The sequence below is a fragment of the Rhinolophus sinicus genome, linkage group LG05, assembly GCF_036562045.2.
Source record: "Rhinolophus sinicus isolate RSC01 linkage group LG05, ASM3656204v1, whole genome shotgun sequence".
Lineage (NCBI taxonomy): Eukaryota > Metazoa > Chordata > Mammalia > Chiroptera > Rhinolophidae > Rhinolophus > Rhinolophus sinicus.
The window spans coordinates 119,436,112-119,452,537 of NC_133755.1; the positions used below are offsets into that span (position 1 = coordinate 119,436,112).

General features: G+C 35.8%; 1 protein-coding gene across 6 annotated transcripts in view; it reads right to left on the minus strand.

The window, feature by feature from the left end:
• Positions 1-16,426, minus strand: part of CEP162 (centrosomal protein 162) — a 73,386-nt gene that overhangs the window by 21,741 nt on the left and 35,219 nt on the right. For all 6 annotated transcript variants that reach the window (XR_012496660.1, XM_019729510.2, XM_019729512.2 and 3 more), the window contains 9 exons: positions 15,941-16,074; positions 15,440-15,667; positions 14,771-14,911; positions 12,699-12,811; positions 10,392-10,491; positions 6,075-6,201; positions 4,689-4,852; positions 3,847-3,951; positions 182-397 (listed from right to left, as the gene is read on the minus strand). Coding sequence is in view for 5 of the 6 variants with exons in the window: in XM_019729510.2 (XP_019585069.2) it covers positions 182-397; positions 3,847-3,951; positions 4,689-4,852; positions 6,075-6,201; positions 10,392-10,491; positions 12,699-12,811; positions 14,771-14,911; positions 15,440-15,667; positions 15,941-16,074 (1,328 nt within the window). In the remaining variant the exon portion in view is untranslated. The remainder of the gene's footprint in view (positions 1-181; positions 398-3,846; positions 3,952-4,688; positions 4,853-6,074; positions 6,202-10,391; positions 10,492-12,698; positions 12,812-14,770; positions 14,912-15,439; positions 15,668-15,940; positions 16,075-16,426) is intronic.

The following is a 16,426-nucleotide window of genomic DNA, read 5'->3' on the forward strand; positions in this document are numbered from 1 at the left end:
AAGAAGTTACTAAAGAAAGACAAAAAGATACGCTAAATCTAGGTTCCCTTTGCATCTGATACTCATGGTAAAGGTTTTGTGGGAAAGGCTGGTTAGAGCTATTTCTTAAAATGAGATCTAAGAAGTCCCAGCCCCTATGGTCCATCTCTGAGCTCCATCTCCATGGCTACCTGGCACTTACTTTCATTTTCTGAAACTGTTGTTCCATGGTACGGAGGCTTTTCTTTGCTTCTTCATCTTTGCCCTCCAGCTCAACTTCGAGTTTTTTTATCCTTCTTTCCATAAATTCCACTGTATTTCTATCCACTGTATCACCACCAGCTGCTGATGCAGCCAATATTAAAGCAGGTAAAGAATTAGGATATCTTCTCTTTAGAATTCCTTCCATTTCCTTAACCTATTAAAATATTTTTGTATATATGTAAGGTCACAAATATGTTAAAATTAAGCAGTTTCATCAGATTATGCTGTATTAATTATATCTAGATTTCAAAGAGATGTTTATATCATATGTAAGGACTGAATCGAATGTACAGAAGTACAAACTAATTTCAAATTTTATATGCTTAGATTATCTAATTTAAAAAACCCTACAGTATAATGTCTAAGTACTGCTTAATTTACAGAAATCCTCTTTCATTTTAAATAGATCTTGGTACAATTTCACTAGTAATAACCATTCTTTCTGAGGACAAAGCTCTTCCACCTCCCTTTTCCCCACAGACCCCTTAGATAGATAGTGCGTGTACTATCTACTGACTGAAAAATTACTTACATGCACATTAATGTGCAAATTTATTGCAATGAACATACAGCTGCCTAAGCACCTGCCCTGCCTGTAACAATCTCCACTCTATTTCAGCCTCCCTCCAAAAGTCACCCTCCAAATGTTTGATATATTTTGAAATGACTTCTTTCAATGAGGAAAGAGGATTAGGTGATAAAGACTAATTTTCATTAGTCTATAAAACAATAACATATTACATGGTCTTTCTGTAAGAAAGAACCGTATCAGCGTCCACAGAAATTAGAGCTTGATATTATGCATGCATATGTGTGAAAAGCTGCTTTGTAAATGTATCATGGTTAAGATGGCTTTGAAAAACATAAATGAAAACAGTGAGTTCCTTTGTCAAACAGTTTTCTAGCCTCTGAGAGGCAGTCTAGTGCAGTGGTTAGAACACATTTGGAGTTAGACTGTGGCACCAGCTTTATGACCTGTGTCAACTCCTTAATCAAAATCTCTTTTTCCTCGTCCGTAAAATGGGGATGATAACAATTTCATGGTGTTGATACAATTAAGTGAGGATCAAATGACATTCATCTTGGTAGAGTGCCTAGCAGAGTGCCCAGCAGACAGTGATCAGGTCTCAGAAACTACCTTTCCTAAGACAAGATGGGTGGCTGGTGCTCAAAATCCTGTTTATACTGAACACTGGTCATATTGGGTATTTAAGGGTCACATCACTTGCAAAGTTAATAGCAAACATTTCCATTCATAAAGACAGCTTGCACATCCACAGGTGTACCATAAACTGGGATATATCCAGATACGAATATTAGTAACTTATGTCATCTGCAAAATCTTCAAAGCTTTGCTTCCTCTGGGTATTTAAAATCTAGTTATTTGAATTAGATGTACATAAAGGTATATACATATACACCACAGATAATTTTTAAAAATGGATTTAACATTTTCCCAATTAAAGCATTCATTTAAAATTTTAAGAAATATTTTCAATCTAATTTTGGTATCTTGAAATTTATATCTTTTGGGGGAAAATTAGGTTTCATTTGTGTCTTCCTTAATTTTGATTTTTAATGTTATTCTTTGATACCACTGTGGCTGTCATACAAATAAATGTGTGTGTGTGTGTGTGTGTGTGTGTTTTAATTCTCAATGGAAATCAAACTATGGAATATTCCATTAAATAACAGCATGAACAAATGCATATAATCTGAAATTTTCATAATATGCATCTAATTAGCCCCATTTTTACTTACGTGCTATTTAGAAAAGGAGGTATTTTATTCTATTTATCTATTTCAGAATATGGCTCCAAAATGATTCTGAATATATTATGATTATAGATTATATTCTGAATATACCTTGATTATAAAATATGTATTAAATCATTAGTTCAAAAATGTTCATGGGAATAGAATTAAATAGATCTGAAATGTTCATGCAGCAAACTACACAAAATACTGTTAATGAATAATATTCTAGAAAGATATAATCTAAGATGATAAACCAAAAAATTTCAATGAAAGTGTTCATAAAAGAAAGATTACTTTTATAAAGTGTTGTATTTATGGTCAATATTGATCACCATTTTACATCTTAATTTTGCTATTAAGCATATTATTACCATGTTTCCCCGAAAATAAGACCTCGCCGGACCATCAGCTCTAATGCGTCTTTTGGAGCAAAAATTAATGTAAGATCCAGTCTTATATTATATTAGACCTGGTATTATTATATTATATTATATTATATTATATTATATTATATTATATTATATTATATTATATTATATTATATATTATATATTATATTATATATATTAATTATACCCCATCTTATATAAGACCCAGTCTTATATTAAAATAAGACTGGGTCTTATATTAATTTTTGCTCCAAAAGACGCATTAGAGCTGATGGACGCATTAGAGCTAGGTCTTATTTTGGGGGAAACAGTATTCTCACACATCAGTTCTACATTATTTCTCTTAATCTGTTAGAGAAGTAGTTCCTTTGGTGTTTTTTTCTCTCACAATTATGGATGGCTTCTTCTATGTTGACTAATCTAAATCTTAAGCACTGAAAAAACGCCAAGCAATCCTGGACTATAGTTACTTCAGAATATTTCCAGCTCTTCAAGTCCCCTTTGTAATCTCTTTTCCTGACCACTGAATTAAAATACCTTTTCATATAAAAACGGGTCCTGTAAAAGTAACAAAGTTATCTTTTTGCTTAGTTTTCCTTCTCATAAAACTGGGATAATATTCAGCCCAGTGATGACCTCACAGTTTTGGGTTTGTGATGGAATAATGGCTGTACATTTAAAGTGTCACAACTTGACTACAGAATCACGCTCCCTTATGAAAAGGGCTGGAAATTCTTATTTTGTTTTAGTATTCCGTTATGAATACAATGTTACATTATAGAAAGTTTTAAAACAGCAAGAAAAAGTTAATATTCCATCCCACAAAAAAATTACTTCAAGGTAAAAATAGTTTTATCCTAATAAGTGTCATTACAGGAGTTTTGAAAAGGGTCTCCCAGCCACCTTGACTATGAAATGAGTATCTTTAAGCTTAAATACTCTAAGAGCTCAAAATTATGGCCAGCTCTTTGGGAGGCTGAATGTTGTTTCCAGGATGTTTTGCAATACTTCCCAATCATTACTAATGTATTTCCTACTCAAGGTTCTCCTTTCCTGTACTCCTCTCTCACTTATCTTTCATCAGGAGAAGGAATCCTAACTCTATAGCCAGTTTCAAAATTCTGCTTCCTTCTTCCTAGATGTCTAATAGAGCTGTGATGCAAAATAAACTTTCATCAATAGGTCTACCATCTAATGAGACGCATTAGTCTAAACATTTTTTATGCATTAAACATTTTAAGCTATATAGATTATAGAAAATGGTGGTATGTGCTATTTTTATTAATGTTACTTTAAATACAGAATATCAAGTATGTTTAAAGTAGGGGCAGTTCTATATTAAAATAAATGAATAAAGACAAGAATTTCCAGATACACTATATCTTATAGGAACTCCTGAAAACACAAATGCACTATATATAAAATATTTTAATGAAAATTTACTCTGAACACGTACTTGTCGCTCTAGATCCTGAATTTTTTTGGCATCAGCTGCTCTATCTTTTAAACGTATCTTCTGCTGAATAGATGGATTTCCAGATTCAGCTTTCAGTTTCTCAACCTATTGATAAATAAAAACATGTTAAGAAGTATAGGTAAAACCTACCAGAGAAACACCAGGAGGGAAGCATAATGGTACTTCATTCATTCATTTATTAATTCCCGGATACGGCACCATGCTGGTTATGGAGGGCAAACAAGCTGAGCCTGGTCCCTGCTTTCAGGGCTTATGCTCTAGTGGAAGGAGACAGTTATAAGCTAATAAGTAAATCAGTAAGTAAATAAAATAACCTCAGATAGTGACAAGTGCTATGAAGAAAATAAAAAAGTGAAGGAATGGGAAGAAAGAGTCAAAGGGGGAGGGACTGGCTTCTACATTAGATAAGGAGGTCAGCGAAGGTTCGTCTGGGGAGTAGAAATTAGAGCTGAGCCTTGAATGAGGAGTGAGCCAAGGGAAGCAGCAAGGCCAGAGTAACGCAGGCCAAGGCAACAAGCAGAATGAACTCGGCATGTTCAAGAATCAGTGGGGGGGGAGGGTGGTGTGGCTGGAGGGGAGCGACTTGCAGGAGTATGGTCAGATGAGGCGGCGAGGGTTCAGAACACGTGGAGGCCTGACAGGTCGTGATAAGGAGCTTGGATTTATCCGCAGTCTAATCTAAAATAAACCACACATCTGAAAGCAAACCAAAACCAGGTACTTTAATTAATAGAGTTTAGTACTGATTCAAGCTAAGAAGAAATGCCTGCTGAAGAGAACAGAGTTCATCTATAGAAATACATTCTAAAATGATCTAGTACCTCAAGTTTGAGCTTCTCAATTTCTTCATTTGCTTCTCTAAGCCGAACTGCATCTTTATCCAGAAGTTCCTGATTTTCAGCATACCATTGTAATCTTTTTTGCAGACGACTGATTTCTTGTTTATGTGTTTCTTCTAAAATTTTTATCTCATATAATTTTTCACCTGTAAGATAAAGTAACTCAGTAAGTTAATTGCAATTTTTCAAAATAAAGAAAAGATTTTAAATGAAAAACAATGCCTATCTAACAAAAAGCATAAGAGGCATTGAAAACATAAGAGGCAAAAAACAATTGATATATATGCAAGGTAGTGTCTAGTTTAATTTAGTAGGAGGGAAACAAAGGTATGCTGCAATCCAGATGCTCAAACTCATAGCAAACCTGGCTATGTAGGAGTTTTGATACTTCAAATTGTTTTCCCACTGACTTTCATTACAAAAGTAAACTTGTTTCCATGGAAAAATAAATATTGGATTCAAGAGATAATAAAGAATTCCTAGAATTATAATAAAAGGTAACAATAGCAACCATTAGTGTTTACCAGCATGATTTTATTTAAATACAACAAATTTATATGATGGGTACTAGTATTGTTGTTCTACTTTACAGATGAGGAAAGTAAAAGTAATTTTCTTCCTAATAGGTAAGTGGATTTTTATTGAACATATCTTACATGGAAGATGGTAACATTACAGAGGGTGAGTCTTCACTTTGGGAAACAAGAACTCTGATCTACCTTCCAGGCCTGTGTTCTGCTGTCCTATGCTCCCGTCCATGGGCAGTGCACTCAGTAAAACGCGCGTGAAACACACCTGGGCAGCCACCTTCTATTCCCTCACCTCTGAATCTCACCGTTTGTCAGGACTCAGCTCAAACACCATTCCTCCCTGAAATCCTTACTCAGCATCCTGTCTCATGTGTATTTGTAATTTTTTTATATATTAAACTTTTCTGTATTCTCTTTTTCTCCTTTGTTTTCCCTGGTGGGAAATATCATATTGATCCCTGTGTTTTCTACAGAGCGCCGTGTTATTTGTTCATTTGGCAAACACTTGAGAGTTACATTTCAGACCCAGATATAAAAAGATAGACCATGTTCTCAGGAAGGTCAGAGTCTAGCTGGGACGACAGACATGTAAACTAATATAAAATGCCATAAATACAAAATAATCCTTGATTTTCTTTGCTTTGATCTTGCAATTATTCCTGCTAAAATTAATCTAATGCACATACCTATTAGTAACAAATGTTTAAAACAATGTTCCTAAAATTACAATACACTTAAAGGAACAGCATTTTGATTATACTATCCAATTGCTCTTATATTACTTAAATTCAAGATTAGAAGAGGTATAAATATAAACTATTTTAGCTCAGTGTTTTACCTGTGGCATAAGCCATCTGTTCTTTGGCTTGATCTCTCTCTTTCTTCATTTTTTCCAAGTCTACTTCAAGGGCCTGTTTGTCTTGCTTCAGTCTTTTAATGTCTTCCAATAAACTGTTCTTTTCTTTCTTGATATTCATAGAAATAAAAAAAAAAAATATTATTTCTAACCACAATAAATTGTGGTATAGTTTTTCTTTCACCCATTCCATCATAAATACTGCTAATTATTTTTCCTAAATTTTAGCTATGATTTCATTACTCCCCCAAATTACTAATAGCTCCTCATAGCCTACTAGAATCAGTTCTAATGCTCTAACTGAGCATAGCCTGGAAAACCTTCAAATTTACTGTTCTAACTTCTCCTGGATTATTGTAATAGCCTCCTAACTGGTCTGTCTCCCCCACCTTCAGCACCTACAGTCAGTCTATCCTCACAGTAGTCAGAGGAACTGTTTTAAAGAGTCAGTTAACATCACTCCTTTGTTTGAAACTTTCTGGTGACTCCCATCCTTCTCAAGGTAAACCCAAAGTCCTTACCATGACCTTCAGTGTCACATAATCAGCCTTGCCCGTGTCTCTGGCTGCATCTACTACAAATCTTCGCCCTCCCACTCCACTCCAGACGCAGAGATCGCCTAGCTATTCTTTGAACACGCCCAGCATACTCCTACCCCAGCATGTTTGCACTTATTTCCCCTGCGCACAGCATTCTATCCCCAGGTAGCCAGGTGGCTTGTTCCTTCACTTCATCAGGATTTCTGCTCAAATAAAGCCCCAGGAAGATGTTTCTTGTTCACTTTCTGAAACAGCAACCTCCATCCTGGCCCCCAGGTATGTTGCTTTGCTTTATTCTCACAACACTCATCACCACTTCACATATTATGTATTTACTTGAAAGCAGGACTTTATTTTGATAACCCTTCATAAATGCATAAAAAATGCTTGGCACATCAAAAACATGTTGAATGAATTCACAATATGCCCTATATTCCACTCTACTCTCTCAATGGTCTACATTTTGCAGCTTGGCAAAATCATACTTGTCCTTCAAAGCTTAGTACAAATGAGGCTATTCCTGATAATCCCCTCCTCTGTGCCCCCACAAACTCTCACTGTACCTCTAGTACAGCATTTGTTACTTTGTTTCATATGACATTGATTTGTGTACATGACTCTTTATAAGGCTGAAAGCTCTATGGGGACCAAAAATGATTTATTATTACCTGTATGTTTTTGAGACTAAGCACATGGGAGATATTCAATAAATGTACTCGTACATTGAAATGAACTTGTAACTGCTGAAGAAACCCATGAACTCATGGCAGTACACTTGGTATAATTAAGTTTCAAAATAATAATTCTTACAAATTGTTTTTATACTGCCTTTCAATTTAAAATCCAGTCTAGGAAAACAATTCATTCATAAATTACTGTATAATCTTGGTTACTAGCTGCATCACAGATTTAACTGTATCATTTTTTTGTTTTATCTTCTGTAGATGTCTTTTCAGGAGAGCACTGAGTGTTTGAATGCTCAGGTATCATTCTGCAAATACCTTTTGTTTAATTAGTTCAATCAATTTAGAAATGTTCTCTAGCAGTGTGTACTTCACAGAATTACAGAATTTTAGAATTCAAAGGAATTTGAAATATCTTGAGTTCAAACACGTAATCACTGCTTAAATGGACGTTCACTTTATTCTTGCATGGGCCCAGGGACGGAGACTTCCCACCTTTAAGAAAACCAGGATGTCCCACATCAGTCCTGTGGGCACAGGGGTTTTGGCTCCCTTGTAAGTTACCATGAAGACATTCAGAGCAAGTCTCTGCCTGATGCTCTGACTTTATCTCCTACCTCTATTCTCCTCACTCACCCACTTCTGCCTCAGATGCCTCTGCTCCTGGAAAGCAGCAAGCTCATTCCTGATTCCGGGCTTGTGCTTTCCCCCTGTCTGGACAAATTGATTTTTTCTGCACAGTTAGCTGCTGCTTCTCTTCAGCTCTCAACTTAAGACATCACTTGCTCAGAGGGCCACCGTGATCTCAGTACTGAATGCTGCCCGACCCCTGCCCTGCCCACCATTATCCTCTATATTTTCTCCAAAGAAGTGACCATTGTGTGTAATTATGTAATTTGTTTACTTATTGTCAGTCTTTCCCCTCTAGAATGTACGTTCCGAGTAAGCAAGGTCCACACCTGTCTTGTTTACTTACTGTTTTTCCAATGCCAGGATGCGTGCCTAGCACCTGGCAGGTGCTTGATAAAGGCTGACCAAATGAATGCGGTGCTTGGCCTCAGTCTCCTCCCCACCCGGGGTGGGGCACCAAAAGGCAAGGGCTCAGGACCTTTGCTTTTAGTATGTGTCCATCCATAGTTTACAAAGAACCAACTCACATTTTAAGACTAAACCAATTTGTGTTCCTTTTTATGGTACAAATTAGACTGTACATAAGTACACTTGATAGAAAGACTATATTGTAGATTTACCCCCGTATAAATAATTTTTGCTCTAAAATTATTTAAACTCAAAATACCAAAGTGAATAAAGGTGTATTTACATTCCATCTTTCAGTATTTGCACAAATAAACAAAACCCTAAATAATTTTTAGAGCACAATCAACCCTTGCAGGTAATGTCAATTCAAATACTAAAACACAAATAAAAACAGAAGGGATGACATTTATATTGAACAACCAATAAAGCACGGGTACCAAGCAGATGAGACTTTTTTCCCCCTCCTTATCTGGAGATTAAGACAGAAAAGCTTTCTCGATAGCTTAGCCCCTTTATGAAGGTGGGTGGTTTTTTTCCTAGTTCACTCTTTCACTGAAGGATGTGGCCCTCTGACCTCCTTGTGCCCGGACTCCACTTTGCTGTTAAAGCTCAAGCCCCATGGTTACAGAACTGACAGCCTAGGAGCAGACGTTTCCTGCTGTGTTTTTATCCCTGTTCATGTCTGACTCCTACAGATTTCCCTTACTTTCTGGAGAACTTGGTCATGCATTTACAAGATGTTTATTATATTTAATTCCAGCATTTTCCGGTGAGTTTTGTGGCAGTTCTAGTTTACTATTTGTCAGAAAAATATGTTCCAAACAGCACTTTTAAAAGGTCACTAATAACTGCCTTCAAATGAAGATAATGCTATGCTTGAAATCTTAACATGTTTTTCGAAGTCGTCATGAAATATGGCAATAGTAGTTTCTCTTTTAACTTGCTAATTTTGAGGCTTACTGATAAGGAGCAGTGTTCAATCATGTATTCTTTCTACCTATCTACCTATCTAATCATTCTGTACAAACATGCATCTGAAGAAAGTTCTCTAGTGCATTCATATTTGAAGCTGCATCTTATAGACTACAAAAACCTGTTAAAGATCACTTATTAAACAACGGTATGTTTAAATTTCTATGTAACCTAATTTTCTATAAAAACTTTCTAATTAAAAAGTGGTATGTAATTGGAATTTTTCTAATTTACATTATCATTGAAATGTAATGTATGGCTTTTTAGTTTAGTGCTATGGATCTTAATGGGAGGGAATGGGGAGAATTAACCGCCCTCCCACAGGGGATGTTTGGAAATGTGGCAGTGGTTTTGACTGTTACCATGACTGGTGAGTACTATAAGCACATGGTTCCTGGGGACAGAGATGATAAAAATCATGCAATACATGGAAATGTTCTGCTTAAAATAGAATTAACCTGCCCAAAATTCCAAATCGTCTCCCACTGATAAATATTGCTCTAGAAAATTCTAGGGCATTCTTTCTAATACAATAAATAAAAATAAAGAAAAATTAGGGAGCAGTTATTGCATTTTACCTTTGTGTTAGGCACGTCAGACACAAATATTTGTAGATGCAGTCTCTGGTCCCTAGAAGTGCACAGTCCACTTAGGAAAACAGGTAAAAAGCCAACTAACTTTTTAAGGTGAACAATATCTTCAAATTATTTTCCTATTTTAGATGTACATTTTCAATGAGGAATTTGTTTGAAAAAAGGTATATATATGCCTGAATAAGGTTATGCCTCCAATATGGCTCCATGTGATAAATGCCTGAAAAGACATTGGATTATAAAGCAGATGTCATCTAAAACCAGTATTATACTGTTTCCAATATTTTAAAGTCAGATGTATACTAAACACTACTCTTTGGTATGTCTTAGTTTTTAAATGGTATGAAATTTATACATAGATCTTATTTATTCGTAAATTACAAAAAGAGATTTTTTTTTTTTTTTTTTACACATATGGGCATTTTTATAATAATCTTTACTATCACTAATAGTTAAAATCCTTATGCGACTTACCTGTGCCAACCGTAGTTCTGCTAACAGATCTGTAAAATTCTGGTTTCTGGTGGGCTCTTCAACTACTTGAGACAGGAAACGACTTTGCTGCATCTGTTCTCTGATGTATTTTGAAAATAAAAACATGTTTTTACAAGATACTCTTTTCAATACAAAATATTCTATTTTTAAAAATTAAAAACGCTAATGGATGGCGGAACTGAAAATAAAAAGTTTATTTAATCTGAAGAATAAAATACCATTTAAATGAAAATATAGTTTAAGGGAAATGTTCATGTTTAAAAGAATTAAAGCCTTAAGATTATAATGATTTATTTGATATATAGTTAAATAATGTAACTATAAAAATAATTCCCCCCATTCTCAGAGGAAAAAAAAAAAATCAATGTCCCACGAAGATAGGCTGCATTTTTCATGTGGTGCTGTGTAATCCTGGTCACATTATTCTAGGTTCCTTTCTGAGAAACACAAATTGTCAATCATACACATGGAAACTAACAAACAAAATCAAACATGGTCTACTATTTGTACCTTACAATCAATTTTTCTGTTTTTCCAGAAACATTATATAAGGAGTTTAAGAATCCATATATGATCATCTAACCCTAATGTCCTAAAGAAACTATTTATTTCATTGTGTAAGGCAGGGGCGTCCAAACTGCAGCCCGATCCATTTTTTATTGGCCCGCAGCAAATTCCAAAAATATATTTAGTTTACTTAAATAAACCAGGTGAGGCAATACGTACTTCACCTCGAGTGAGTAGCCTGGCTGTTTGTGTATTTTACCACATATGGTCCTTGGTAAAAAACGTTGAAAAAAGTGTGGACACCCCTGGTGTAAGACATTTAGAGTTTCAGTTTAGGATCCTGGAATAGATCTTCTCTTTTAAAAGCCAGGCAGTATAAGATGTGATATTTTGAAATACGTTGTTGAAGCATCTAGGGAGAAAGCGGCAGTAAATGCTTTCATGCCCCAGATTATTACCCTTAGCCTGGGGTCACACTTACAAGGAGAAAGGAGCATGATTGTTTTTTTCCAATTTATACAAAAGTGCCCTCGCTTGCCAACCTGTGTACTTTCTAGCCTTGTGTGCTACAAGATACTATAGTTTTTTCTATTTTCCATGAAAGATCAGTAGCCTGTAACAGCAGCCAGACCTCTTACACCCTAGGTTATCTAACTCTAACAACAACAACACATACACAAATGAAGAGGTATGTGAATATAACATTCATGACAGTCATAGCCAAAAAACTTCCTCTGACAGCAGTCCTGAGTAATTAGGTATTTATGTGAAATGATGCACAACCAGTAGTCATTTCCTAAAAGAAGACAGCACCCTAGCATACGCATGTTTGTGGGTTCAACCCTTTCACTTAATGTTAAAATTGGATGTGTAACATCCGAAAGACCTTACTGAGACTCTGAAATATGATTCCTAAGTAGGTTTTGGTGCTCCATCAGCCCTCCACGGTGAGTGCTGGTTAGTAACAACTCACAGATTCTCCTGTGGAGAAAGCCTCAGCCAAAGAGCAACTCCTGATCCCTGGCCCAGAGGACATCCCTCAGCTGCTTCCTGGGGCACACCTCGGCCATTCACAGCCTGGTGTAGGGGTACACAACGCTGCCCCCACACAGGATATACCCCACCCATATCCTGGGGCACCCCTTAACCAGTCTTCTGAAAGGCTTGGGGGTACTGGCCCCTCATGCCTCAAGTTGGGGACCAATTATGTGATGCAATCTGTTCTGAGCTGTATGGTGAGAGTAGAACGAAGCCTGTCTCCAGTCAAGACCACATTCTTACTCACCTTCCCTCTGTCTACCCACCCCTCCCATCTTGCTTCTCTTGCTCCCATTCTCCTCAGAGTTATCCTTCAGGAAATCACCTCTGCGAGGATCTCCATCTCACGCTCTACTTGTATGGAACCTGACCTAAGACACTAAGTGATACCGTATGGTACCTTTTCTTAAACATTATTACTAAAAGCATCGTTACTAAGATGCATTAACATAAGCATCTCAGGCTTAACGATCGATCAAGAGGAATACTACATGTTCAATTTTCTGAAACTGATCTCAAACTCAAATATGAATATGCTGAAAATACTACAGTATGTAGTAGTTATCCAACACCAAAAGAAAAATCTACCGAATATAAAAATATATAAAGGTTACAAAACTGTAAATCAATTTTGAATGACAATTTTGTCATTTCTAAGTATAATTAAATGTATTAACATAACAATAAAATGCTTAGAAACAGTCTAAGTACGTTTGATTTTAAGATGTAAAAAGGACTTACTTTAAGGATGCTAACTCACTGAATAAACTCTGGTTTTCCTTGAACATTTGTTCCTCATTTTTCTTGTTTTGTTCTTGGAGATCTTTCACTTGATTATACAATCTTTCATTTTCCTTTTTATAAATAGCAAATTACATTTTAGTTAAAAGTCAGTAGTACTTAAATAAGTATATATACTCATAATAGATATATCCTTTAAACATTTTAAAAGGTTTTAAAATTTCTTCAGTTTTTGAGTAAGCAAAATCTTTTTCAAATTCTTTATATTCATTCTGACAATTAAGTTCGCGAACTTAACTGTCAGACCTCGTACTATCTCAGAAGAAAACTTATTAGCTAAAAAGAATTATTTCCAAAAAGGTTACTTGAAAAAAAAAAAAAGTTGCAAAAATTCCCAAAGCCAAAGGGCCTAATGTCAGTTTAAGGTGCTGCATTTCACAGGAGTAAACCGCTGAGTGAATACAGAATAACCACATCATAACTGTGCTCCAGAATGGGAAGGCCAGTAGGGCTGTTTGCACTCTCTTTTTTCTGTTTTTGGCTTGGCTTCCCATGCTGAGGTAATGCGATGTACCCATAATCGGTGTCCATGCTTGTTTCTGGAACTTTCTGTGAGCAGGGAGTTAGCAATTGGGTGTTTCCGAAAGATTGGGACAAAGCAGAGCAGATTCTAGACCCAATTCACCACAAGGCTTGAGCTAAAGAGTGACTCAAACATTGAGGTCAGAAGAAGAAAGTACCAATCTGTACTCTTTAAAATTAAAAATCTGAGGAACACCAAGGACCTTCGAGGATCTAATGAAAACTAGGAACCATCTCACTGTATCTGGCCTAGTGCCCGGCAGATGGCCTGTGCTTAAATATCTGCAGAATTAATGAAACCCAGAAAAATACATAAATATATACCATGTTTCCCCAAAAATAAGACCTAGCCGGATCATCAGCTCTAATGCGTCTTTTGGAGCAAAAAATAATATAAGACCTGGTCTTATTTTACTATAATGTAACTAACACCGGGTTTTATATTAATTTTTGCTCCAAAAGATGCATTAGAGCTGATGATCCGGCTAGGTCTTATTTTTGGGGAAACGTACATTGATACATAAATTTTGTGTTATCTTTGTGGGAGGGAGGGCTGGCAAACTTACAGGTCTGTGAGATCCTCCTTAAAACCCACACTCTATCCTGTATGACCAGAATGGCAGGCAAAGGGTTTGGAAGGGTCTCACTGACACTAGGGCAATGTGTCCTGCAAAATCAGTACTACTTCACTGATCACAAACGCTGTAATCTCTGATGTGGTCATCCTTTCATTGTCCCTAGATTTGTTTGTTATTGGTAGGCTCAATGTTTAGGCTGTGGTTGTCAAAAGGAAAAAAGGTAATGTGGGTGCGAGGGGAGAAGAAACTAAGATGAAGTCTCATGCTGAAGATCACTAAATCTGTCCTGGCTGCCTGTCAAGTAAACATCACCAAGATTCTATCACATATCACAAATGTCTGCCTCGGAAGACATGCAAACTTTCTCCCATTTAATTCAATTTTTTTTCACTCTCAATTGATTTCAGATTCATATCTTTGAACATAATATCAAAGCTAGCCCATATTATCTACTGAAAAACATAGGAAGCTGAAGACAAACAGGAAAGCTTCTAAGGAAGATGGCCATTGAAAATAGCAAAAGGCAACATGCATTGATTGGTTACTCTGTACCAGGCACTAGAGGATGCTTTGCACTGTTATTTTCATCTCATTTTATGAGACAGGTACTATTATTACCACCATTTCACAGATAAGGAGATTGGCTTAGAGAGGGGAAGCGATTCGCTCAAGGCTGCACAGCAGGTTGTGGAGCTAAATCTAAAACCAGATTCTTTGAATCCAGAACCCATGCTCTTAACCACTTTAATTCTGCCCAGGAGAAATATGCAAACTAGTCAAAGTATTACTTCCCCACATTTGCGAGAAATTCCCTTACCTGTTACATGAGCACATTAATATTTTAATATGCCTGATTTTTATAATTGAAGGATCTCAAGAACAAACTCACTATGTGCTGAAGAATCACCATACCTGTTGATATCCTTGAAGAAGTGTCTCTTGTTCTTGTATTTCCTTTTGTATTTGCTTCAATTTTTCTTCAGTGACAGGATCAGTTGTTTCTCCAAACTGTAACCACCTTTGTTTTTTGTTTGTTTCTTCAAAGCTATTTAACTTTGAGAAAATACAGAAATTATTTTATTTGGGGAAGGAAATGAAAAAGTGCGAAGTGAGGAAAAATAACAGAAAACCCAAGGTGCATAGATCTAAAACTGTCTTATAACCACACTGGAATTAATACCAACTACAGTTAAACCATTACCGTGTTTTGTGCTGATAGTACTGATGCTGGAAGTAACTCAGAAATGCTACATAGTGTCACTCTCTGAATCTAGACCTTCTGTAGCAGTTCTTTCTGAACTGTCTTTGAAGAGTATAGTGAACTAAGGGATTTGTTTTAAAAATGACTGCTAACAGAAGAAAACGATCAAAACGAGCCAATTTAAATTTCATTTTTTCCCCCCAGAGTGTTGGATTTAGGCTCTTCTGTAAGGAGACACTCTCAGGAACCTCGTTCATGTTTTATACAGCAAATACATCAAGCCAAACAGCCCCAGGAACCAAGGATGACAATGCATTTAGCAAGGAGTACAAGTTCTTTTTTAATCAATAAAAGGAAAAATGGGGCAATGTGCCTAGTACCTTGACTTGAAGAATATAATTGTCTTGATTCAGTTTGAAGAGTTCCTTTTCCTGTTGTCTTTTTAGTTCTTCCATCTTATTTTCCAGCTCTCTCTCTTTTTCTGAGAATGTGACTTTAATTTGCTCTATCAGGGCTTGTGCACCCCTCCATTTTTCCTCTGCTTCCTGAACTCTTTTAAACATCATTAATTCTGTCTCCGTGTTCCCACCATGGCACCCTAAAGAATCCTTTTAAGGAAAAGCATTACTTCATTACAGATTTATATATGACTCAAACACAGGTGGTTTAAAAAAGCCATACACACAAACAATAAAAATGACAAGGTTAACAAGGTCTACTAAATAAAAAAATAAAAAAAGACTAAGTGTTCAATACGAGTGATTACAATATTACCCTTCAAGCAAAGGAAATTTCATATATTTCTTATTTATGATTTAGCTTTCATATGACTTTAGAACATAAAAAATATTACGGATATTAGTTTGAAATTCAACACTTACATTCTGTAACTGAAGACAGGAATCAGTTTCTCTAGGGTCTTCAGACCTCTTAGGAGTAGCCAGGTAACTGTCAGTCTGGGGAGCTGGTTTACCCAACACTGCAGGCTTGATGAGCTTTGTTTCAGATAAGATCTCTATATATTGTAAACAGTAGATAAAAACACCACAAATATAAACAAAGTTGAATGTCTATTCAGTAATTATGAAACAGTATGACCACAATAGAAATAGTAAAATAAATGATTTCAAAATAGGCTGATGTATAATACTAGAATACAGCTGTTTCACTAAACTCTGAGAACTTTGCCCATAATCAACATACCACTCAATTAGACACAGAATGCTAATTGACCGGCGATTCATGTCAAATGAAGCTAAATAAATGTGAGAATATGGATTGGGATAACTTTATTATTTTTAAGTAAATTATTCTTTTAAAGTTCACAGCAATAAGAAGGAAAATTTAAATGATGAATGAAAGAGCAG